This window comes from Monodon monoceros, unplaced genomic scaffold, assembly GCF_005190385.1.
Source record: "Monodon monoceros isolate NGI ecotype Baffin Bay Population unplaced genomic scaffold, NGI_Narwhal_1 Super_Scaffold_9, whole genome shotgun sequence".
NCBI classification, from domain to species: Eukaryota; Metazoa; Chordata; class Mammalia; order Artiodactyla; family Monodontidae; genus Monodon; species Monodon monoceros.
Window position 1 is genome coordinate 49,613,161 of NW_021703786.1, and position 26,692 is coordinate 49,639,852.

Genomic DNA, 26,692 nt, shown 5'->3' on the forward strand with positions numbered 1-26,692 from the left:
AATCATAGGATCCCACAGATGGAAGACCTACTGTGTGCTGGGCCTCTAGGGTTTCCACTAGGGGTAAAAAAATCTCCCCCATTTTACAGATAAGGAACCCAGTTCTAACAAGACCCAGCCTCTCCTACTGAACCATGAAGGTGGCCTGAGCTAGTCACAGCCGAATAACACCCACCTACAAAAGACGTTCTTGTCCTTAATCCTCAGAACCTGTGAATATGTGAGGTTAATGGTGACAGAGGGAATTAAGGTTGCTGATCAGCTGGCCCTGAGGTGACAGGAGGATCCTGGATTATCCACGTAGGCCCAATATAAACAAAAGAGTCCTTATAATAGAAGGAGGCAGAAGAGAGAGAATGAGAGCGATGGCAGTGTGGGAAGGACCTGGCCCAATCAATGTTGCTGCCTTTGAAGATGGTGGAATGGGGCTGGGAGCCAAGGAATGCGGGTGGCCTTCTAGAATCTGGAAAAGGCAACGAAATAAATTCTCTCCTAGAGCCTCCAGAAGGAATGCGTCCCCATGGACACCTCGATTTTAGCCCAGTGAGACCCATTGCAGACTTCTGACCTCCAGAACTCTGAGATGATAAATCTGTGCTGGCTTAAGCTACTACGTTTGTCAACACCTGTCTCAGCAGCCATAAGACACTAACACAGACCTCTCGACAGATACAAGTCCAATGTAACCATGGGCAGGAAGGAACTCTGATGCTCGAGCACCACGCCCCTGCTCTGCATAACTGAAATGTTCTGTGACACATAGTCACAGTCCGGGATGAACGGTATTTTGATAACTGCCTTGAAGCTCTTTGCTGATCTTCAGGAAACCAGGTGTGGATTCCTGACCTTCACTGGGCCTGGGACCCACAAGCAAGGAGAAAGGCTGCCCAGGAGATGACAGGGGACCATGCCATGCCAGCAGGACCTGGGACCCCACCCGTCCATGACAACTCAGGCTGGACCGATGACCTGGGAGGCCTGGGTTTCAAGGTTCCCACCTCCGCTGCCAGCACTAACCTCAGGTACCCCCAGGCTCTGGATCTGTGGCTCAGCTTTGCTCTTGGGGTGACAAGGCCCATCCCTGACACTTACTGAATCCTCCCAGGCTTTGAAGACCCACCTTCCTGCTCTTCAGATCTCACCATGGTTCCTGACCTGCTTTCTCCTTCACTATTCTAATGTTTGAGGGACCCACTCTCCCCCCCACCCCAGACCCCAGGATGCATCCCCTCACGGGGAAGTGACAGGGAGAGGATCTTCCAAGGATTTTCTGCTTTTCTGAGCATACCCAGGCCACCCTTGCTTCCACACCCAAGCAGGGACCACCAGACCACTCAGTGGAGGTCATGTCCCTTCTTGGGTCACTCTCTGAGATGGTTTCTGGGGCTTGGCCTCCTCGCAGCCATCATACCCTCAAAGGGTGGACATCACATCTTCCCAGTTCAACACAGGCCATCAAGCATGAGGAGACGGAGCTACACAAGGCGTAGCTCCTGTCTCCTACATCTTACCGCCTGGCTCTCCCGACCATGGAATAACCACCCCAAAGGGACCCTCAAATGCTGTCCTGAAACCCAACTGGACATCCACAAGGCAGCGATGCTGGGAGCCATCAGGGGTCCAGTGGATTTTCAGAATCATCATCTCTGGGGCGAGATGCAATGCTGGTCTCCTCTGGGCCCAGGCCACCCACCAGGGTGAGTCCCTGGGAAGGGAAAACTCTAGAAACAGTAGCAGAGCATCTGGAAAAGGTCCTAAACCTGGATGCCCTTAGACACAGGGAGGATATAAGGCAAAATAGTTGGAGAGAGCACATCCCTCCCAATAGTACGGAAATTAATTTTTTAATACCATGTTGGTCAAACAAAGCAAACTGGGCCCAGGCCTACCAGCTAGAGATCCTCAAAGAAGCAAACCCAGCCCATCCACCTGACCTCCTTCATCCCCTTCCTGCCTGTTCCCACCTGCTTTCCCTCCTTCCCTCTCCTCTTCCCTCCCCTCCCCCCTCCTATCTCCCCTTCCACAGCAGAGGACGTCACCAGGCCACCCACCCCTCACTCCTGGCTTCCCATTTAGAGCCAACCAGCCATCATATTAACATCTGACATTTCAGAAGCTTCTCGGTCCTGCTGCCAAATCAAATCAGCTCAGCTGTGTCATTTGCTGGCAAACCCAATTCACTCCCGCAACAGGTTCTGCTTAATTTCCACGTGGACCTGGGCTGGAGCTCTTGAAAGGCTCCCCTCCACCTCTCCACATACCTGGAGATGCAGACCCTGGCAGCCCAGGCTGCTGGTAAGGGCATGGCAGTTTCCCTCAAAAGGAGCGAGCCACGCTGTTCATAGACTGCACTGCCGCTCCTCCAAAATCACCTAGTTCTCATATCCCAAAGAAGGGAGCCAAACACTATGTATAAAGTGGAAATAATTTATTTTAAAAAAATTAATGTCACCACCCTCAAAGATTTGTTTGGGGACTTCCCTGGTGGCACAGTGGTTGAGAATCTGCCTGCCAATGCAGGGGACACAGGTTCAAGCCCTGGTCCGGGAAGATCCCACATGGCCGTGGAGCAACTAAGCCCGTGCACCACCACTCCTGAGCCTGCGCTCTAGAGCCTGTGAGCCACAACTACTGAGCCTGCATGCCACAACTACTGAAGCCCACGCGCCTAGAGCCCGTGCTCTGCAACAAGAGAAGCCACCGCAATGAGAAGCCTGCGCACCGCAACGAAGAGTAGCCCCCGCTCACCACAACTACAGAAAGCCCGCACACAGCAACGAAGACTCAACACAGCCAAAAAAAAAAAACCAAAAATTTGTCTGTATTTTTTTAATAAAATAATTTAATAGAATAATTTACCTCATCTTTAGAGGACTCTTACAGGGGTTACTATCTCTTCTGGAGCAGAAAAATTTATCTAAACTTCAGTGATTCCTTCTGAGCCACCTGGTTTTCTCTTCACTAATTAAATGCAAATAAAATAGAATTTAACTCTTTTTTATTACAAGTGAGCACAAATGGTACAATCCTATTTATTTATTTATTTATTGCAATTTCTTTTTTTTAACATCTTTATTGGAGTATAATTGCTTTACAATGCTGTGTTAGTTTCCGCTTTATAACAAAGTGAATCAGTTATACATATACATATGTTCCCATATATCTTCCCTCTTGTGTCTCCCTCCCACCCTCCCTATCCCACCCCTCTAGGTGGTCACAAAGCACCGAGCTGATCTCCCTGTGCTATGCGGCTGCTTCCCACTAGCTATCGATTTTACATTTGGTAGTGTATATATGTCCATGCCACTCTCTCACTTTGAGAGGGTGTGGAGAAATGGGAACCCTCTTGCACGGTTGGTGGGAATGTAAATTGATACAGACACTATGGAGAACAGTATGGAGGCTCCTTAAAAAACTAAAAATAGAACTACCATACGACCCAGCAATCCCACTACTGGGCATATACCCTAAGAAAACCAGAATTCAAAAAGAGTCATGTACCACAATGTTCATTGCAGCTCTATTTACAATAGCCAGGACATGGAAGCAACCTAAGTGTCCATCGACGGATGAATGGATAAAGAAGATGTGGTACATATATACAATGGAATATTACTCAGCCATAAAAAGAAACGAAATGAGTTATTTGTAGTGAGGTGGATGGACCTAGAGTCTGTCATACAGAGTGAAGTAAGTCAGATCCCATTTATTTATGCCTCTGTCTGTGTGCATGACACCGAGATGTCTCGAGGCTTAGCAAATGGTAATGATGAATATGGCTGGATGGTGGGATTATTACTAGAGTTTTGTTTTGGATTTTTTTACTTTATACTTTACAATTGCTTACATTTTTTTATAAGAAGCATGTAACACTTTATTTAAAATAGGGTGTGGGGTGAGGGGTTGTTGTTCACTTGCAAAAAAATATATATCTTAAAAAATTTCTCCAAGATGGGGCTTCCCTGGTAGTGCAGTGGTTAAGAATCCGCCTGCCAATGCAGGGGACATGGGTTCGAGCCCTGGTCCAGGAAGATCCCACATGCCCTGGAGCAACTAAGCCCGTGCACCACAACTACTGAGCCTGTGCTCTAGAGCCCGCGAGCCACAACTACTGAGCCCGCGTGCCACAACTACTGAAGCCCACGTGCCTAGAGCCCGTGCTCCGCAACAAGAGAAGCCACCACAGTGAGAAGCCCGCGCACTGCAACGAAGAGTAGCCCCGGCTTGCCACAACTAGAGAAAGCCCGCGTGCAGCAACGAAGACCCAACGCAGCCAAAAATAAATAAATACATAAATTTATTAAAAAAAGAAAAATTCTCCAAGAAAATAGTGGGCTTTTTTAGTTCAATGCCACATTCTCAAGGCTGGATCAATTGATGAGAATTCATAAATCACCTATTATGAGTATGCATTAAGCACCGACCACTAAGCGTTTATGAAGCACCTACTCTGGGCCCCTTATGTACCAGGCCCTGTGACAACAAGGATAGGAGAACATGTCCTGTCCCCTCGGGCCATGGAGCTGGGGCTGCATTGGGCCAGTTCCTCCCAGCCCTGCTCCAGCAACGCCCTGCCCCATCACACACATACACACACCTGCAGTCACACCTGAATGACCTCCAACTACACAAAAGTAAGCAGGTGCTGGCATAGCTTCTGGGCCTCACCAGCCTCCCATCGGGGGCTCCTGAAAGAGGGCCGCTCACACCCTATAGTGGGTTAAATGGTGCCCCCCAAAAAAGATATGTCCACCCAAGAATCTGTGAATGTGACCCGATTTGGAAAAACGGTCTTTGCAGGCATAATTAAGCATCTTGAGATGAGAGCCAGGTGGATCCAGGTGGGCCCTAAATCCTTATAAGAGACCCACAGGCCCAGGGAGACGAGAAGGCCATGTGAAGACGGAGGCAGAGTGGAATCATGCAGCCCCAAACCACAGGAATGCCTATAGCCACCTACAGGCCTACAGGAAGAAACAAGCAAGGATCTGCCTCCTCTAGTGCCTTTGAAGGGAGCGCAGCCCTGCCGACACCTTGATTTCAGACTTCTAGCCTCCAGAACTGTGAGAGAATAAATTTCTGTCGTCTTAAGCCACGAAGTTTGTGGTAATTTGTTACAGTGGCCCCAGGAAATGAATAGACACCCTAAGGCCTGAAACACCATCTCCACACTCATCCAAGAACAGGGAATCTACTAGGGGTCCAGAGGAAAAAAGCCAACAGGAGGGGGACACACAGGAGGTACCTACGGGACTCATATTGCAGGGGTGACTCCCTCCAGGAACAAACACAAAACCCACTGTCCACTGTCCCACAAAGCACCAGACACACCGGGCTTGAGTGTCAGGTCAATGACATGACCCCTAAGCATGCATGGGGTGGGGATGCGAGGCGGGGCATGGAATCTGGCAAGACCCCACTCCAGAGCCGGTCTCAGTGCAGAAGTGTCTATGGCAGCCAGAAGAGGAGTGGGATAATCAATGAAACCACCACACAAGTATTTAGCTCACTGCCCACGATAAAAACCACGAGTATCCACCACATACCAATATAACACCTGGGTGGCGTTATATTGGCATGAAGCCCTTGCCCACCCGCTTCCTCCTGTAATCCTCACAGCAACCCTACGGGGTGGGCTTAGTCCCACAAATGAAGGAACTGAGGTTCCTAGGAGATGACCGAACTGCACAATGTCACACAGTTGTTACTAAGGCCCAGGGCCAGGCCCGGGCTCTGTGTGCCAGACCCAGGGTTGTCCATCGGGGAAGGCAGGACCAAAACAAGCAGGGATGTTGTAAACTAGAGGCTAAGTTATGGGGTAGGACAGCTGCCAGGCCTTCAAAGGCAGGTGGCATGACTAGGGCTACAGCAGCATGCGAAGCATCCCCAAGGAGACGCCCTGAATGCCAAGTGCTCTATCAGGGCACAAGGTCAGTATCTGTCTAGAAATATAGACTCGTTTCAATACTAGCCGCAGGCAAAAGGAATTAGGAAGGAACCTTCTGATGGGAACAAACAGATTATAAAATGCATTCCAAGGCCAACCCCGGGACACTCCATGGCCTTGAATTATCCAGATCTCCGCTCAGTCCAATCCCAAAATCCTTCATGAGGACAACGGCCTTACAGTTTCTCCCTATCACCATGGGGACCACCTGGTCTGTGAACACTGATTAGCTCAGGGCAGCCTGACTTCAAGTGATGGGAACACGATCCAGAGGGATGCTTCCTCCCTAAAGACCCCTCCCCTAGGTCCATCTGAGTTTGTTGGGCAGGATCTTTGGTTTGGGCCTTTTTCCAATACCCTTACTGTCATCCATACTTATCAGGCAGGGTTTTGGGTCTGGTAGACAGGGCTCAGGTGGGGCCAATCACACAAAATGCAATTTCAATTTTTGTTCATTCGTTATGGAGAGGCACCTCAGTCCTGGGTATCAGGCAGGGCATCAGGGAGTCCTGAGGAGGAACTATATTAGCAATAGAAAAATCAGTGTACTTCCTTCCAGACCTTCCCTCTGAGCATTGCTGTTCTCTGGAGGAATAATAAGTACTAACATTTCTGCAGCACACGTCACGTGCCTCTAAGTGATAAACGTACATCATCTCTATTAATCCCCATTACAACCACACGTGGCAGGTACTCTCATATCCCTACTCTACAAATGAGGGAACTGAGGCCCAGAGACGGTACACAGCTAGGAAATGGCAAAGCCTTACACCAGGCAAGCTGGCTCCAGAAACTGTGTTCTTAACTCCTACTCCATATGTGTCACCTTTTTGAGAAAGAGCCTCAAAGGGATCTGGGTCCAGGTCAAAGGAACTGGATTAACCTCCCTGATGGGGGAGACCATGTGGCCTGTCAGAAGGAAAGGGAGATGGGCTGGAGAATCAAAGGAGAGAGGTAGGGTTCCCAGAGAGACCATTCTGGAAGCCCAGCTGGCCTGTGCCCCTGAAACAAAGGAGAGAAGGAATAAGGCCCTAGTGAACTGGATGCCTAGGCCAAAGCCTGAGGTTTGGGCTCCATTAGCAATTGCTAGGAGGCAGGGCGCCCCCCCGGGGTCTCCAGTTCAGAAGGCTCCATGGGAACAGGCAAAGGACTCTCACGTGCTGGTGGCTCCCAGTTCCCTAGAGAGAAGCCCTCTGTATGTTTCTCAAGGGCAAGAACTACATCGTCATCAACATCACCACCATCACCATCACCGTCATCACCATCATAATTATCATCATTATTATCACAACCACTTACTGGGCCCCCACTATGTGTTAAGCACCCCACTAGCTGCGTCATGGTTTACCTCATTACTCCTCACACCCGCTCCTCCAGGTGGCCATTGTCCTCATTCTACAGGGGAAGAAACTGGAGGTCAGGGAGATTAAGTAACATGCTCACATGACTCACGGAAAGCAGTCCGGAGTGTGGTTAAGACAGTACCGGCTTCCGAGCCACACAGACAGACCTGAGTCCAAATCCTGGCCCTGCCCTCACCAGCTGTGGGACATGGAGCAAACAACTTAACCTCTTCCGCCAAGTTCAATCAGAGATGCCAGAAGCAATTCATCTCAAGTGTCAGCTCAAATGACTGGCGGTGCCTACCTGCAGGGCTTTGCTGGAGAGGACTCTGAATCCACATCTAAACTCATGGGCAAGGGTGCCATGATCATTACTAACAACTGCCATAGGGGCAGAAGGCTGGTGGGGCGGCCCAAGTGTCACACATTTGCCAGCCCTGATCTGGAGAAACATCACGGCTTACAGAGACAACCATACACGTGCATGGGTGCATGTACATAGCCAGCGGATTTTTGACTAAGGTACCAAAGCAACCCTAAGTCTTTTCAATGACTGGATATCCATATGGGAATAAATGGACCTAGATACCGGTACCATCAGGCCACTCAAGATGGCTATTCTCTTGCTCACTATACATCCCCCTGCTCAACTGGTCCCTGCCTCACCTACACCCTACTCACCTGACAGACTTTCCCTCTTAGTCATAGAGGCCTACATACTTGCCCCCCACTCCGACCCAGCTGGTTCTCGTCTTTAGATCAGAACACCTCCACCATGATAGCGTATCAAAGGCGCAAAGGCGCGGTGAAGGACGTGCTCCTCTGCTGGCTTCCCTGGTAACCAATGAGCCAACCTGATGTCAATTCCCACTATAACGGGTATCCTCCCTCTCCCCTCCAGTAGTGAAGACTGCTGCCCTGTCCTGCCCTCGTCTGCCTCACACAGTGCGGTGTCACTCCAGGACCTTGCTTCAGACATGTAAGATCCCCTGTCCATTAAACCATCGATGTCTCTGTCACCGACTCTGGGCTCTTCCTTCTCGAGGCTTTCTGTCTCGAGGCTGGGCAAGTATAAGGCTTGCTGCCCGACAATGCCTATATCATGCCACACAATTAAATTAAATTGAGATGGATCTTAGATCTATAGCTCAAACTAGACAGCTTCTAGAAGAAAATATGGAAGAAAATCTTTGTGATATGGAATAAGCAAAGAAAGCTACAGACACAAAATGAAAAAAAAAGTCCATAAATTGGACATCATCAAAATCAAAACTTCTGTTCATCAAAGACGCTGTTAAGACAAGGAATGAGCTTGTATCTAGAATATGTAAAGAATGCCTACAGGAAGACAAACAACTCCATTTTAAAGGGGGAGGAGGGACAAAGGAACTGTAAGAATGGTCCACAAGCGTATGAGAAAGTGTTCAACGTCATTAGTCATCAGACAAATGCAAATTAAAGCCACAATGAAATATCCCTCCCTACACACCCACTCAAGTGGCTAAAATTAAATAGACTGACAATGGCAAACGTTGACAAGGATGTGAAGCAGTCAGAGCTCTCACAACACTGCTGGTAGGGACATGAAATGGCACAACCACCTGGCTAAAAGTTTGGCGGTTTCACATCAAGTTAAACATTCACCTCCCCTTTGACCCAGCCATTTCCCTCTAGGTATTTACCTAAGAGAGGTGAAAACACATGTCCGAAACAAAACAAGACTTACACCAGAACATTCAGAGCATTTGGTTATTCATTATAGCTCAAAACTGGAAACAAGCCAAATGTCGCTCAACAGGAAAATAAACAAACTGTGTTGTAGTCATACAGTGGGGATAAAAAGGAACAGACTACTGATACGCTCTACATCATGGGTGAATCTCACAGATATTATGCTGAGCTGGACACAAACAAGTACAGATTATGTGATTCCTTTTATCTTTTTTTTTTTTTTTATCTAGTTCCCTGACCAGGGATCCAACTCGTGCCTCCCTCACTGGAAACAGGGTCTTAACCACTGGACCACCAGGGAAGTCCCCGTGACTCCTTTTAAATTCAGTTCTAGAACAGGCAAAACTAATTTACAGTGGAAAAAAAAAATCAGAATACTGGTTGCTTCCCGAGGGGAGGGGGTTGGGATTGACTAGGAAGGGACATAGTGGAACATTCTGGGGGAAGAGAAAGGTCCCCTATCTGAATCAGAGTATGGGTCCCATGGGTGTATCCATTAATAAAAGTACACAGTCAAGATTTATGCATTTCAATGTATGTAAATTTTTAAAATCTGGTTACACCTAAAGTAATTTGCAAGAAGTGTAGGTTAGTTGGCCTTAAAACAATGAACAGATGCAGGGGACACGGGTTCGTGCCCCGGTCCGGGAGGATCCCACGTGCCGCGGAGCGGCTGGGCCCGTGAGCCATGGCCGCTGAGCCTGCGCGTCCGGAGCCTGTGCTCCACAATGGGAGAGGCCACAACAGTGAGAGGCCCGCATACCGCAAAAAAAAAAACAAAAAAAAACAATGAACAAAATCAGGTACAATAGAGGGGTGGGTTCATGCAGGTGGTGCACACACAGACATCTCCCAGCTCTCTAAGCCTCCAAGGTGCCCCCCAACAGATGCAGAGCCAGATTAAGCTCCCCTCGCATCTGCACTGCCCTTGGGCTCCCCTGTCCACTGGCCTGTATGAAATCAGAGGCCTCCTGGGAAGTGGTTCCTGAGGAGATAGCATCTGGACCAGCGACATAAATAGGGTCTGCGTGGGGACCAGAGACAGCTCTCCTAGGAGCGCCAACAAGAAAGCCAGCTAAACCTCCTGCAGCGGTGGTCATGGGCCGCAACAAACGCTTGTCCCAACTGTCATGCCCCCAACTGCAGAGCTTTCTTGAACAGGGGAAACCAAACCCCCTTGCTGGTGTCCTTGAGCCCTTCTTGCCTCCTCCCAAGAGGGGTCCCAACATCCTTCCCACAAACGCCTCCTCATCTCATCCATACAAACTTGGTAGATGTGACAGGGGCTGACACCCCCTCACTCAACCCTGACAGAGGCAGGTGAGTGATCTCTTTTCCCAGTGAGAACAGAAGACAGGGGGCAGGAACCAAAGGCAAAGTAAGAGATGGCATCGGGCCTGGGGCAGTGCTACAAGCTGGAAAGGAAACCCCAGTGCCTCCCCACCCAGGCCAGAAAGTGGCTGGTGGGCAGTTCGGGAGCCTGGGAGGGTAGGAGGCCGAGACCCAGCACAGCTCTGTCCAAAGGGAATGAAGGAAGTGCAGAGAAGGCACCTCTGACCTCCACTTTCTTCCCCAACATGTGGGGACTTTGCACCTGCCTGACCCATCACTGAGGGTTTCGAGGGCACCGGTGAGTGATGGAGAGCAAAGGACCAGGGGGGCAAAGCAGGCATAAGACTCTCTGCTCCCCCCACAGCAGGCACCCCAGCCCTCCCTGTTCTCTTTGGGAAAGGAGAAGGTCTGGGGTGGAGGAGGCTGTCCTCAGACTGGCACAAAGAGGGATGGAGAAGGCTGAGAAAGGGTCACCTCCCAGCTGACCAGGCCAGCCCAGCCCTGGTGGGGCTCCAGAGACGAGTGTGACAATTCAGATCAAGGACACACCAAGTCCCAGCATCACCACCTTCGATAGAACGCCCCGTGCACTTACTGTGAGCTGGAAAAGAATCAGGAGGGTCAATCCCAGCCCCTTCACGCCCAAAAGGCTGTTGTATGGTCGGTCCCAGGGGGTCACTCAACCCCCGTGCTTGCCATTAGGGTCCCTTCCAACTCCCCCACCCACCTCCCCATGAAGCCATCCTCACTCATCTCCCCCCCACTGAGATGACACACTGCAGCTTGTCACATGCTCAGCCATATGGTTTCTTCTGCTCGGTTAAGGCCCACCGAAGACAGCAGGTTCTTTGAGGAACGAGGACAGCAGCCTCAGTTTGACCACACGGGGCCTAGCGCAATGCTGGGCACACACCCGCTCTCCTTGGTGCCTGGTGATCCATTTGGGCATGAAAACCAGATCATAAAAGATGTGGGGAAACAATTCACAGCATTCCCAAGGAGACAGCCCCAAACCCCTCTCCCAGCCCACCCTGCACCATCCACAGCTTGAATTCTGGTTGGGAACTGGGCTCTCATTCTGCCCATCTGCTCGGCATCTCTTTGGTGGCTTTTCCTCAGTTTCATATTAGTGAGAAAAAAAAAATTCCCTTGAAAACCACAAACACAACGAGGTGGAGAAGGGGGCGTAAAGGACCAGTTGCAGCAGGCATGCCAGTGGGGGGCAGGGGCCTGGGGAGTGGAGGGCGCTTCTCGGGCTGGAGGCCAGCTTCTGCTCCAGCAGTCCCTTCCCAATGGGGGAAGCAACTAGAGGAGGTTGTCCCTGGTGTGTGGGGTGGGATGAGAGCATCTTATCAAAAATGGTTTGGGTCTTAGAACTGAACTTACTCTATGACTACAGGAGGAACACACCTATCTTCAATGGGACCTTGGCCAAGTCATTTCCTACCTCCTGGCCTCCAGCTTCCCTAAAAAGGAAATGGATCACCCATCCCTGACATTTTGTGACTCCCAAGCTACTCAATACCAAAGGGGTTTCACTGCCACCCCTAACCCAAGCCTGCACTGCCAAGAGAACCAAATGAGACCCTCCTCCACTGCCCAGATGCTGGGAGGGAGGGCGGGCTGATGGAACTCCAGGGCCAGTGACCCTGGAGAGATTCCAACCTCCACCCTCAGTGTCTCAGACCTCGATGTGCAGTAATAACCTGGGGAAGTTGGGAGGTATCAGCAAAGCAGAGGCCTAATCCCACCCTGGAGAGGACATCGCAGGCGGGAGCCCAGACCTGCACAGGTGACTCCACAGGTGAAAGTGATAGGGAAGGAGGGGGCTTCAGTCCACATCCTGAAGAACACGTGTATTCAGGCTTTGTTTTGGCCGCACCGTGCAGCATGCGAACTTCCCCGACCAGGGATCGAAACTGTGGCCTCTGCAGTGGAAGCGCAGAGATTAACCACTGGACGACCAGGGAAGTCCCTGTATTCTGGCTTAATTTAGAAGAGTATTACCTGGAGAAAGAGGGTCTGCTGGGATAGGAGATTCAGACAAAACCAGAGGAGTGGAAGGGAAGTGCCTGCTCCTCCAACCTGGATTCCAGCATGGTCAACGCACCATGAACATCGACCAGAACTAGGAACCCACAGAACAGGACGCAGTTGCTGCCCTGAACTCAATGCAGGGACGCGTTGGCCTAACAACGTGACTTGATAAATGCAGTCCCGACACGGCTGCTCCCTCTGTGCTGAGCAGGCTGGGGAGAGGTAAATGAGCATCGTAGCTTTAAGTAGCCACCAGGACACTAACCCCAGAGGCCACCATAAGCTCCACATAGTACTTGGTCTCTCCACCGTAGTTGACACATCTGCCCATCCCTCTCACCATGTCCCCAGCCTCGTCCACACCAGCCTTTCCCTGGGGAGGCCATCCCCGGAATCTCCCATCTTCCCACTCCATCCTCTCCCTGGAGAGTTCACCAACCCACCCACCCCTCCACCCCCAGCTTCAATTCCCATCTCTACAAAAAAGACTCCAGATTTTTGTCTCCAGTCACACCCTTCTTCTGAGCCTGGCCCCCAAATACACAGCTGCTCAGTGACACCCCCATTGGTGCCTCAAGCATGTCCAACTCAGCACTTAGAACTTAAAGCCTCATCCTCCCTCCTGGGTCACCCCCCCTCAGAGAATGGCTGTATCGTTTATCCGGTCGATCCAAACCTGGGACCATTCTTGCTTCCTACCTCTCCCCAAATCCTCATATCTCACCAATCCACCTCCTGGGAGATCTCTGAGATCTGACCACTTCCAGGTGGTCACAGGCCCTTCAGAGTCAGTCCTCTCCCACTGGACTCCTGCAGTGGCCTCCCCACTCATCCCACTTCCACTCCGTTCCGTCCCACACATCCTCCATACGAGCCAGGGTGACTTTGCAAAAGTCCTGTCACCTTACTCCTCTGACTAAAATCTTCAATGACTTCGATGCCCCTAGTTAGGATAAAGCCCAAAATCTTAGGCAAAACTCCCAAGGGTCTGCCTCTTGGTCCCTAACTGTGAGTGCTCTAGCCATTCTTTTTTTTTACATCTTTATTGGAGTATAATTGCTTTACAATGGTGTGTTAGTTTCTGCTTCATAACAAAGTGAATCAGCTATACATATACATATGTCCCATATCTCTTGCCTCTTGCGTCTCCCTCCTCTAGCCATTCTTGTTCCTCGAGAATAAACTTCTCTCCTGCCTCAGGGAGGACGGAGCCTACAGCAGTGCTTCTGGAGCTGTAATGTGCATGTGAATCACTAGGAAATGTTGGTAAAATGCAGATCCTGATTCAGCGGTCTGCAGTGAGGCCTGAGAGTCTGCATTTCTAAGGAGCTCCCAAATGAGGCAGGTGCAGCTGGTCTCTTGGCCTCACTCTGAGTGATAAGCATCTAGAACACTCTCCTCCACCTTGACTGCACTTCTGCTTCACTAAGTCCTACTCCACTCTCAGGGTTCAGCTTAAGCACCACTTCCTCAAAGCCCTCCCTGACGCTCTCCAAGGCTCGATTAGATCTCCCCTCCACAGACCTTATATTGTCTGAGCTATGCTGTGCTTCTCCTTTGGAACATTCATCACACCTAACTGTCCATCCTTCATTCTTGAAATTATTTTTTCAACTTTTGTCTCCATAGCTGGATGACAAACTCCAAGAGAACAGGGATCATACTGCCTTGTTGCTACTAGGTGCCCAGTGCTCAGCACTAGACCTGGCACATGGTCAGCACGTGTAGTAGAAAGCTGTTGGTCTTGCCTGCCCTGCATCCGTTTCCTCTTCCTCTCATTGTAGCATCTTCAATTTTCCTTTAAACCGCCACCCCTCCCCCATTATCCGTTCTTACAGTTTAGACCAGGGGTCCCCAGCCCCCGGGCCGTGGACCGGTACCGGTCCGCAGCCTGTTCGGAATCGGGCCGCACCACAGGAGGTGAGTGGCGGGCAAAGCTTCATCTGTATTTACAGCTGCTTTCCATCACTCGCATTACCACCTGAGCTCCACCTCCTGTCAGCATTATGGTGAGCTGTATAATTATTTCATTATATATTACAATGTAGTAATAATAGAAATAAAGTGCACAATAAATGAAATGCACTTGAATCATCCCGAAACCATTCCACCACCACCACCACCCCACCGCCAGTCTGTGGAAAAATTGTCTTCTACGAAACCGGTGCCTGGTGCCAAAAAAGTTGGGGACCGCTGGTTTACACGGTGGGCAAGAGACCCAGGTCTGGCCAATCAGAGCCTTCCATCTCTGAGATAGACATGTGACCTAAGCCCAGCCAATGAGCTTCCTCCCTGGGACTTTTGTTAGAACTACTGGGGGAAAAATGATACTCTTCTTTCCACTGGAGTTACTTAGCAAGTAGCGGCTACTGTCACCATCTGCCACCACAGAGCCAGAGCTTGACAAAGGATGAAACACAGAAGAGAAATGATAAGAGACGGATTTCGTGGATGCAGCCGTGCCTGGGGTCTATACTTGCCATTACGAAGGCAATAAATTTTCTTTTATGCTTAAGCCAAAGCGAGTTATGTTTCTGTCACTTGCCACCAAGAGTCTTGACTAACACAACATTCAAATAAATATTGGGTGTTGGGTAAATTAAATGAGCACATAAGTAAAGCCTGCCAAGAGAACTCAGTGACTCCTCCTAGGAGACTTTCAGAATTCCTCCCTGCAAACTCCCGCCATCCATGAGCAAAGAGACAAGCATCCCACACCCAACTCTGCAGACCAAGGGACTAAAACTCAGAATGGCGACATGTCTCAGTAATACCCTGTGCAAACAAGCCACCCCAGCACCTGACTCGGATGCCAGCACTGTGACTAGGCTGATGAAGGTGGTCTGGCTTTCAATGCCCCTGGGTACCCCACCAGGAGGAGAGCAGAGCTGTCTTCTAGGTCAGCCCTGCATCCTACCTACTCCTGCATTCCTAATTCAGCCAGGACAGGCTCTGACTGCCATTCTGTGATATTCCCCCTCAGTTCTGTGTGTGATGGGCATTCAATGTGGGATGACAATGGGAAGATGGCTTTTATCTACCTCCTTTGAGGGTATCACTTTGCAACAGATTAGGTCAGGGAAGAGGGGGCACAACAGGGACTCCCAGGAAAGAGATACCTAATTATTTCCCTGTGAGTCACCTTGTAGCAGAACCCCAGGACCTCAGATGACTCAGGTGACGTCTTCAAACCTAGTCCTCACCTGGCAAAGTGTGAGGGAGGTGCATTGCTGCCTAGGCAGGATTACTGGCTGAACCAAAGTCCTCCCTGAGGGCCAGCTCAGGCCCATGTGGCCACCCTGCCAGGAAGACTGAACAGTAAAGGGGGAGAGCTCGGTGTAGGGAGGATGTAGCCCCCTCAGGGTCCTGGGATGTAGTCTCCCAGGAGAGAGACTTGTGAATGAAGTGCTAATAGGGAAAGAATTACTGGCTCCCAGAACCTCCAAGGCAACTCTCCCACAGAGATTAGGGTGACAGGGCCAGCCCAGGAGGCCAGTCAGAGGCAGGTAGAGCAGCACACAAGTGCCATTCAAGTCCCAGGAGGGTCCCAGCCCACAGGACCCCTCCTTCCCCACCCCCAGCCCCAGGCAGCCCTTCTGGGCAGTAGCCCCGTAAGGCTCCCAGCTGCATTCTGAGTGTCCCCACTTACTCCCGCCTGGGCCCCTTGTGCCGGAACCTACAGCTCCACAAGGCCTCTCGCTAATCACCAAGCATCCCGCCCACCCCATCCAGCCCCAGTCTATTTCCTCACTGCCCCTTGACACCCCCGAATCTCACAATCACACTTTCCTCCTACACTGCTAATCTCAAGTGGACGCTGCCTTCAGAGGTGTGGAGACATTCCAAGGCCCCCATGGGGACAGAAGCAGCCGGGCCAGGGGCCAAAGCAACAGCACTTTCCCCGCGCACTTCGCCTCCCCACTTACCAGCCGGAAGCCTCTTACCTTCATGGTGGGAGGCGCAGTGAGAGGAGGGGACAGCGGCCGGTCCGGGAGGGTCACATCCGAGCTGTTGGCCAGCTCCTGCTTCCTGTTAGGCCACAGAACACAGAAGAGGTGAGTGGGGGCCTGTCTGCCCCTCCCCTCTCTCCTCTAACAGCAGCTGGGCTTAAGGATACAGTCTAACACATGCAGAAAATAGAGCCAGTGCATTTCTTTGCCAGGATGTGCTCAAATCTTAGGCGGGGCTACTCCCAGTGTGGTTCCTGCACCACAGCATCACCCAGAAACTTGTTAGAAATGCACATTCTCAGGTGCACGCCAGACTCCCGGGTGATGGGGCCCAGGAATCTGTGTTTTAACCATCTCTCCAGGTGATTGTGATGCTGAGGTCTGAGAACCACAGGTCTAAAGAGATACAGGACTGGGAAGGAAAAGAAGGGGAGAGGGGTAAACGTTTTCAGTTCATCCTCCCTGGGGGGACCCCTTTGTCCCTAAACACACACACACACACACACACACACACACACACACACACACACACACGCCCTGGTCAGACTTTGGGAAGACAGGGCTGCCTGCTATGTACGCTGCAGGTAAAGCTTATTTTAGTCCATGTGGGCTAGGACCGTGGAGAGGCAGCTAAACAGAGTTGTGTCACCATGACAACACGATTGCGACAAGTCCGCTGCTCTCACACACTCCCCACTTTCCATCTGGCCCTTGCTGGTGACCAGGGAGTGCTAGTGTACAGTCCAATCAGTAGGGAGAATGTGTGTCACGGAAAAGCCTTCAGAGCGATGGTCACGCACAGGGCCAGCTGGGCAGAACCTGGGGGAGTCTCCGGACGAGGGACTCTGGTGTCCAGGATGTGCCCTGGCTATATCCTTGGACAGGAGGGAGAGGCAAGGATAACAGAATTAAGAGCCTAAGAAGACCAGGCTGAGCCACAAAGCCCCCAATTTTGCAACTGTTTGCTTCTCCAGAGCCCCACCCTGAAGCAGCCAAGAGTCAGCCCCCAACCTGGTCCCACTTAAATGACCAAAGGACCCCCACTGCCACCTGGAGAGAATGCTTCTGTACTTTGTTCCAGCCCATGTCCTGCCAATGGGGGTGACAGCTCCAACCCCAAGCCCCCCTTCGTGAGAGAAGCCATGTGCCCTACAGAGGGAACCGTCTTTCCAGAGGAAACCCTGGCCCTGGGGCTCAGACACCACCCCAGCCTGGCTCCCCTCAGCCCAGGCAGGCCCAGCTACCCTGGCACAGCCCCTGCCTGTCCCTGTCACCTGTCCTCCAGGGAGCCAGGTAAGGAGGCTGCGTGAACGTCTGGCTTGGTGGAGGATCCACGTGACCCCACTAACCTCAACCCTGCCAATCCCCCTTTCTGCACCTCCATCTGCCTCCCTCCTCCTTTATTCCTGGACCTTGGACTCACTCCGATGACTGGAGAGTGGGGTCCCCTCCCTCCTGATCCAGGCTGTAACTAACACAAGAACCAAAGGGCCAAGACTCAACACTCAAGACGTGCGCACACACGAGGTCACACACAAAGGAACGGACGCAGCTCCTCCTACTTCTCAGTCAGAGCCACCGGCCTCCCCTTGCATTTATGGCCTTGGATGGTACCATTGTGGGTAACGTCCGGCTGCTCTGGCCCTCGCCTGCCTGTGGATCCAACAGAGCTGGGTGGGAAACAAGCTTGCTTCCCCTAGCCACTTTACCCTTTCCAAGCAGGCACTGTTCCTCCTCAGTGGGCCTGCAGCCCAAGACTCATGATGATGGAAAAGGAAGGGAGGAAAGATGCTCAGAGACGGGAGCATCACCCTCAGGTCCCCTGAGGTGAGGACGGGCAGGGCAGTTCCTGGGTGGGTCTGGGAGCCTGGAAGGGAAAACCATGCAGGGAAGGGAGGGGAGGCAAGCCCCCACCCAGAGTCTACAGGACTGTGTGGGGTTAGCTGAGGACCTCTGGCTTACTCCCCTGGAGATGGCTTGTGGGCAAACTTGACCAGTAGCCGCCTTGGCTCTCTGGGAACACAAACCCTAGAGGAGGGCCATGCCAGCAGGTTTTTCATATCAGTGATCGGGAGACCCTCATATACATAGTCACACTGTCCGGTTCTCTCCATAAGGTGGAATATGTCCACGCTCGCAGGACCAGAGCAGCTGAGATTATTACCAAGGTCCCTGAGTCCCAGGCAAAGGGCCCTCGTACCCAGTCCTTCGTGGACTAAGCCTCTCTCCCCTGAGCCAGTCTGTTCTCCCTGGACCAGTCTCCAGGAGCTGGTGAGGGCTATCACATGGGAGCACGGGGCATCTGCCAGAATAATTTCCCAAAGGATGCTTGGAGCCCGGAAGGTGCTGGAGCAGGAAGGAGCACGAGTGGCTACCGGCCTCCTGCTAGCTCCAGGGCCCTGTCCAAGACTCCAGAGGAGACACCAGGCTGGGCAGAAGGCATGACCACTGCCCTCAAAAAGATCAGAACCCAGAGCACATGCACACCGATGGCCGCAAATCAGAAACTACCCTGCCTTGGTACCTAGATAGTTTGGAATGGCTTTATGGGAGGGGATGGGCCACATGGCACCAAACCCTACTCTGGACTTCAGCCCTCCCTCCTAGGAGCCAAAGGTACTTATTTAAGAGCTGACTGCCTGTTACGGATTGAATCATGAACTGCCTTAAAGATATTTTGAAGTCTTTTTTTTTTGGCCGCGCTGTGCGGCATTTGGGATCTTAGCTCCCTGACCGGGGATCGAACCCGCACCCCCTGCATTGGAAGCACAGAGTCTTAACAACTGGACCGCCAGGGAAGTCCCAAGATATTTTGAAGTCTTCACCTACTTGTGAATGTGACCTCGTTTGGAAATAGGGTCTTCGTAGATGTACCCAAGTTAAGATATGGTCATTAAGGTGACCCCTTAATTCAATATGACTAGTGTCCTTATAAGAGGAGAAGGTGGTCACCTGAAGACACAGACACACAGGGAGAATGCCATGTGACAACAGGGGCAGAGGTTGGAATGATGCACCTGGAGCACCAAGGAAGGCCAAGGATTGCAGGCCACCATCAGAAGCTACAAGAGGCAAGGAAGATTCTTCCCTGGAGCCTTCAAGAGGAGCATGGCCATACTGACAGCTTGATTTTGGACTTCTCACCTCCAGAACTGAGACAATAAATGTCTGTTGTTTTAAGCTGCCTGGTTTCTAGTACTTGGTTAGAGCAGCCCTAGGAAACAAATACACTGCCCAAGTCCCATGTTCTAGCCTTGGCTTTGTAATTGGAAGACCAAAACCCAAAAGGATGAAATCCCTGCTTCAGCCTCACCACCCCTGCCATGGTCAGCTGGGCTCAACCTCGCCCTGCCCCAGACCTCACAACCAATGACATTTGCGTGTGAGCCACCCTCCCAAGGACAGCCAGGCCCAGCCTAGCCACCAGCTGGTGCTAAGATAAGACAGAGTAAGAACATGGTGCTCAATGCAATTCTAGCCCTTTCTCAGCCAAACACATCACACTTACTGAGTGGTGAAAGTGACATGATTAACTCAAGAGATAACCTTGAATCTGCTCTAATTTATTATAAGCAAAAGGTAAATTATTAGCAGAAATGGTAACCTCCCTCTTATTTGTAATGACTTTCTTGTAACCCACAGTGATCTTGACATGGGTCATGGCACTAAGGTTGAAAACTGCCTCTCAAGCCAAGCCAGCCCACAGGCAGCTCTAAGGCCGCAGGGTCCCAGACCTACCCAGGAACCCAGAAGAAGAGGGGCTGGTGACAGAGGCAGAGGAGGGAAGCAGGGAGATTACACAATCAGCTAAAAGAGAAGGGTGGTAAGAGCAGGTGTGAATGAGCAGGTCAGAAGAGCCTCCCGCCTCTGGGGTCCTGGAGGCGCAGCCCACTCAGCTCCCCTCTGCCCCAGAGCTGCCTGGCACTGAGGTTCTCTACTCTGGGACTCTTTCCCCAGCTGGGAGGGCTCAGGGAGGCCGGGAGAGGTCCTATCTGGCTTTAGCCAAACGTAAATCTCAGGAGGAAATGATCAAAGAGCCGGGAGAGGAAGCTGAGAAAGCCGGGGGATGATTCACCCAGATGGGGCTGTTCACAGGGAACTGGGCAGATCTCCAGGCAAAGACCCCACTTACAGTACCCAGGCCTCCAGGGTCCTTGCCTCCAGCCTCCAGTGTCTCTGTCCCAGACCATTTGAAGTCATTGCAGCTATCATCTCTCCCACATTTCTATGAAAAGGACCTATATTAAGAATCAAGAGATTCCTGGGTTCAAGTTTGTCTCTACTTGCTACCCCACTGTGTGACCTTGGTTAAGTTACCTCACTTCTCTGTGTCCCAGTTCCTTCCTCTGCAAAGATGGGGGTGATAATGTTCTGAGGATTTAAACATAATGGCTGTGAAATAAAATATAAAGTCCTATACAAATGTAGACCATTATTATTATAACTCATAAAATGGTGATCAGGTTTCCAAGTGGAAAGAGAGAAGCAAGGGTCCAGGGCTGTTTACGTGTCTTTGAAAACATTCCTGGCATCTCAAATAAGCACCAGTTCTAGCCCCGGGGATCTACTGTCAGGATCATAACCATCGGTTAATAACCAACAACAGGAAAAATCCCCTGTAACAGCAGATGGCTCTGGGGCCAGGTTTAAGCCCTCCCTCTGGCACAGAGTTTCTCCCAAACCTACACACTCCCCTTGTCTGCATCTCCCACTACACCAGTTCCCCAGCCACCCTGCCATGTTCGGCCCCGCTTTCTCTTGCTTTCCAAGTAGCCAAGCTAGAGAAATGCACACAGCTGGCCGCTATGAAGAGCTTCCCAGGGAAACCAAACCAAAAGGAACGAGACACATCATCACAACAGCCAAAAGGTGGAAATAACCCAAGCAGCCATCAACCGATGGATGGATAATCAACACGGTCCCTCCACACAATGGAATATTATTCAGCCATAAAAAGGAATGAAGTACTGATACATGCTACAACATGGATGAACCTCAAAAACATGCTAAATGACAAAAGCCAGAAACAAAAGGCCACCTATTACATGATTCCATTTATACGAAATGTCCAGAATAGGCAAATCCAAGACAGGAAGCAGATGAGTGGTTGCCTGGGGGTGGGGGCAGAAGGAGAAGGGGCAGGGAGGGTCTGCTCGTGGGTCCGGGGTTTCTTTGGAGGTGATAAAAATGTTCTGGAACTATGCAGTGGTGATGGTACAGCTTTGTGAATATACTAAAACCCATTGAATCGTACACTTCAAAAGGGTGAATCTCATGGTATGTAAATCATACCTCAAAATTTTTTTTTTTTTTTTTTTTTTGCGGTACGCGGGCCTCTCACTGTTGTGGCCTCTCCCGCCGCGGAGCACAGGCTCTGGACGCGCAGGCTCAGCGGCCATGGCTCACGGGCCCAGCCGCTCCGCGGCATGTGGGATCCTCCCGGACCGGGGCACGAACCCACGTCTCCTGCATCGGCAGGCAGACACTCAACCACTGCGCCACCAGGGAAGCCCTATACCTCAACTTTTTAGAAAGAAGTAAGGATGAAGGGGCTGAATGGGCTCCATTTCTGTCATTCCTGCTGCTTAATTTTCTTCTCTGGCTGCCTTCTGGTGGCCCCGGGGCCCCGGGCTGTGTGCAGGGTCTTGCATTGTGGAGATGCTGTGTACGGTTTCCTGACTGATCCCACCTGGTGAAAGCAGTGCCTTTCTTCCCCACCCCCAGCATTCTTAAGTACTTACAGCATAGTACTTAAGAACTTAGGAGAGGGTCTTGGAGTTCCAACTTTTCACATTTCCAAACCCTGCATAACCAACTAGACCATAAACGATAGGAAATAAAATAAAACAAAATGAAATTTAAAAGTTTCCAGAGAAATCATCATAAGAAGGAGATACGATGGGAAGAAAAGGGAATTAGAAGCCAGGACTGGCTCCCACCAGCTCTAGCCGTGACAAGCTGGACCCTCAGAGTCTTATTATCTCTGCTTTCCCCTCTGCAGGATGGGCAGGCTAACCCCCAACTCCTGCTCCCTGCACTGGACTCGGAAAATTGCGCTCAACTCTTCAATATGACTAGAGTCTTAAGACAGTTTTCGTGGTGGCAGAGAATTGTGTGGTCATTGGGCAAGCCGGGCCAGGGGGAGGGACGAGGAGGGACCGGGCTGGGCATGGGCTGGGGGTCCCAGCCCACAGGAATCCACCTTGCTGTCTACAGAGACCCAAGGCCACAGGCACAATCACGTAGCCCTCATTCCAGCAGCCAGCAGTGCTGGGGCATCCCTGTGGTTGGAAACATGTCCGAGAAGTTCTGTCCATCATGGCAGGACAGCCTGGCAGATGCTGGAGTAGAGGGCCAGCCTCCAGCCTCGAGGGAGGTGGGCAGGCAGCATGTACAGTGGATCAAAAGCCCTGGCGTTCTGCTCCAACAGACCTGGATTTGAATTCCGGTGCCACCCCTGATTAGCTGTGTGACCGTGACCAAGTTACTTCGCCTCTCCCCACCTCGGCTTCCTCATCTGTAAAACGGTATAATAATACTCACCTCCTTGGGTGGTCTGAATAAGGCCTGTAAAGCACTTAGCACAGTGCCTGGTCCACAGCAAAAACATAATACCTGGCCGCCATTGTCATTGCCAAGGCTGCCGTCAGATAAGCTGGAGGGAATGGGCATGGTGGCGGGGACACAAAGGCAGAAAGCCAATCAGAGAGCAGAGAGGAGGCAGGGACGGCTTCAAATCCGAGGGAACCTGGATGCCCACATACTTAAGACAGGAGAGTCCAGCCACTGCGTGTGGGCCGCCGGGTCCTGGGTTTGTGCACATGGCTTGATCCCAAGCCCCAAGGGCCCAGACATGGAGGTGAAGACATTACTGTCCACACTCTGCTGGGGCCAGTGTACAAGGGGAGAAGGATGCCAGCCCAGCAGAACGGGCGGGGAAACGGAGGGAGGGAAGGAGACACGGGATTCAGGAATGAGAGGCTCCAACACGTGGAGGGATTGAGTCCCGATGCCCACCTTGGAGAGCCCCTTGGGAAGGAGCAGGTGCTACTCACCTGTCCGCACCTGGCAGGGCCGGCTCTGGTGACACATCCCATTGCCATGCACACCCTAAGAGGATCCAGGAGACTCAGAGCACAGCTCTGGACCTTCAAGGATGCAAAACTCCCCAGGGAATGCAACCCCAATCCCACCCCACCGTGCCCACCCAACCCCAGGGTTCACAGACGCAGAGGCCAGCAGAGCCGGGAGAAACCAACAGAAGCCACCCGACAGCCTGATCCTGGTGACGAGGACACTGAGGCCCAAAGGGGCCGAGGGAGATGCCCAAACCCCACAGCGAGCCTCTCTCTTCTTCTCCTGAGAAGAGCTGCGGCTCCCCCGTCACCTCAGCATGAACGTGGGAGGTAAGCAGGTCACGACATCTCAGGAAGAACCTGAGGAAGCACGGCTGGTTTATGGACAAACATTTATAAAGCATGAGTGTCAGGGCCCTGTGTGAGGGGAAGGTGGGGCAGGGGCCCCGGGGATCTACGGGTCTACGACTGCGCAGGTGTGCCAGGTGTGACTCAGCCGCAGGCCAGCACGTGGGACCAAGGGGAGGCCGGGGCGATGCTCCGTGCCTGCAGCTGCAAAGAACATGCCGGCGTCTCTCTGGGTGCGTAGGGGGAGGATGGCACTGCCCCTCCCTGGAGGACCCTGAATCCCTAAACTGGGCCAGGGGTGGGAGAAAGGGCAGGTTTCAGGAGGCGCAGCACACGACAGGGCAAACCAGCCATGAGAACCAGCTGTGGCCCCCGCCTGGGGCGGGGGACACAGCCTCCCTCCGGCATTACAACTCAGAGGTGATGGACCAACCCGTCCACAAGGGCAAACCTCCACACTCCCGGGAAAATATGCCTTTACTGAACACATAAGCTTTAGAACTGACTCAGGCCGTAGGGTTCACACATGAGGAAGTGGAGACTCAGAGGGGTTCCATGTGGGCCTGAGGGTCACAGAGTCAGAAAACTGGAGAGTCGGGCCTCAACCCCAAGATCTCCGACTCCACTTCCATGGTTCCTTCCAGTCACAATGAGAAAGCCAGCTCTGCCGGGCCCAAGGGCCACAGCGGCATCTGAAAGGAGAACACTGGCCAGCAGCTTCCACGTCCTTTAAGCTTGAGCTCTCGGGGGACCAAGGATGCGCTGTGTGTCTTAGCGTGGGCGGTGACGTCAGGATTATTTACACGCCTCTGAGAAGACAATCCGGGAGGGAGAAGTGAAATTGCAGAAGCCATACTGGAGGCACAGCGCACCCACGTGAAAGACCCATCTGCCAAGTGTGCACTGTGGGTTATGGGTTAAAACAGATACAGAATAAAGAGGGGGCCAGGTCTCCTTGGGAGATCAGCTAAGGTTACCGAGGAGGTGACAGCTAAGCCAGACCTGGAGGGAAAGGCCAGCATCTGTCTGGGAGAGAAAGAGGAAGGGGAAAGGCGCTGAACAGAGGCACAGAGGAGTGAAAGCAAGGAGCACTAGGGGGCCGCAGAGGAAACACATGCATGGCACTTAACAGGCCCTCAAAAAGGAAAAGAGAAAACTAGCAAGGAGGCCTCAGGGTTTCTCATGTACCAGGTACTGTTGGAAGTGACCCACATATCCTATCTCGTTTCATACTCACAACAGCCCTTTGAAGCCAATATCATAACCCCACTTCACAGATGGGGAAACTGACACTCAGAGAGGTTAAGTTATTCGCCCAAGTTCCCACAGCAGGAAAGTAGCAGAGCAAAGCTTGGACCCACGCAGTCTGGCTCCACAGTGCACGATGTTAACCACGGTGCCACCCTGCCTGCCAGGAAGAGCTAGAGCCCGCTCAGGAAAAGCAGCCACACCGCACTTTCCCAGAGCGGGGGGCACGCTTTCCTGCGGGCACCTGAGGTGATCTGGGTGCCCTTTATTGCAACAATCGCATATTGATCTTCTACGTGTGGCAGGCCACCCTGATCTTCCCTTTATGCTAGTGACATACCGTCACCTTCTAAAACGAGTTCATTCAAGTTTTTAAAACTGAGCCAGTTAAAGAAAACTATTAAGTAACGGATCCAGGTGTCACACAGACATGACAGAAGCACTGAAGGTGGTTTGGGAAACAGGCACTGAGCAAGCTGAACTCTGTCTCATGGGCAAAGGGGGGCGTGGACGTGGAAGGCAGGTGGCTGACCTGCAGGGTTTTGCTGGAGGACCCCAGGCAGCAGAGCGGAGGACGCAGTGACTGGAAGGGGAGGGACGAAGGGAGGAACAGCATGGGAGGGGCTCCATTCTGCTTATGGTCACAAAAATGAAAGGGAAGGGTCCAATCCATCAGGCATTTCATAGCCAAAATGAAGGGCACTTGGTGACTAAGAGAAAAGGAGGAAGAGACAGCCAAAAACGTGAAAAGACTAGGGTTTCAGAAAACTGAGTGATGCTTCAAGCATGACACAGACGAAGGAGGAGAACTGGGTTTGCAGAGGCAGACGATAAAGCGTTCATTCTGGGTGTGCTGCAGCTCAGGAGGCCCTGGGGTCCCCAGGTGGGATCAGAAAAGAACTGCAGCCTAAACAGAGACACAGGTGTAAGGAAAACAGAGGCAGGAGCTGAGGCCATGAGAGGAAAGGAGGCCCCCAGGGAGAACAGGTAGGGCTGAAAAAGCAAAAAGGAACAGAAGCCTTCAGCAGGGCAGGTAAGAAGAGGTGAGAGAGGGAGGACCATGCCCGGATGGAGTTTGGAAGCCAAGCGAAGGGCAAGTGCCAAGGAAGCGATGGTGGGCAAGTCACCCCATTGTCCAAGAGGCTCCATGTCCACAGCACTGAGGAAATAGCCTACCTGCCTGTCATCCAGCCCCTAATGTACTGCATCACTTGAAAACTGCTGAGTGAGCAGCTTGCCTCACGAGGTCAGCGGTTCTGCTTAGCACCGCCTGGCCTCAATTGAGGGAGCTACATCATGGTCAGAGCAAAGGCAGCCAGCTCACAAGGTCACAGCCCCAGACAGCTTCAGAATCAAAACCATAAAGCCACGGAGTCACAAAGGCACAGAATATCAGCATTTTCCCAACCTGTGCGGATTTCCTGACTGGGATAGCAAGTATATGGGTGCTCATTTCACGCTTCAGTTTGGACATAGGACATGTATCACAATAAAAAATAATTGTTGGGCTTCCCTGGTGGTGCAGTGGCTGAGAGTCCGCCTGCCGATGCAGGGGACACGGGTTCGTGCCCCGGTCCGGGAAGATCCCACATGCCGCGGAGCGGCTGGGCCCGTGAGCCATGGCCACTGAGCCTGCGCGTCCGGAGCCTATGCTCCGCAATGGGAGAGGCCGCGGCGGTA

General features: G+C 51.9%; 1 protein-coding gene across 6 annotated transcripts in view; it reads right to left on the reverse strand.

Moving 5' to 3' along the window:
- Positions 1–26,692, reverse strand: part of RAP1GAP2 (RAP1 GTPase activating protein 2) — a 187,203-nt gene that overhangs the window by 88,395 nt on the left and 72,116 nt on the right. For all 6 annotated transcript variants that reach the window (XM_029210687.1, XM_029210685.1, XM_029210689.1 and 3 more), the window contains one exon: positions 16,335–16,419. In XM_029210687.1, coding sequence (XP_029066520.1) covers positions 16,335–16,419 — 85 coding nt within the window. The remainder of the gene's footprint in view (positions 1–16,334; positions 16,420–26,692) is intronic.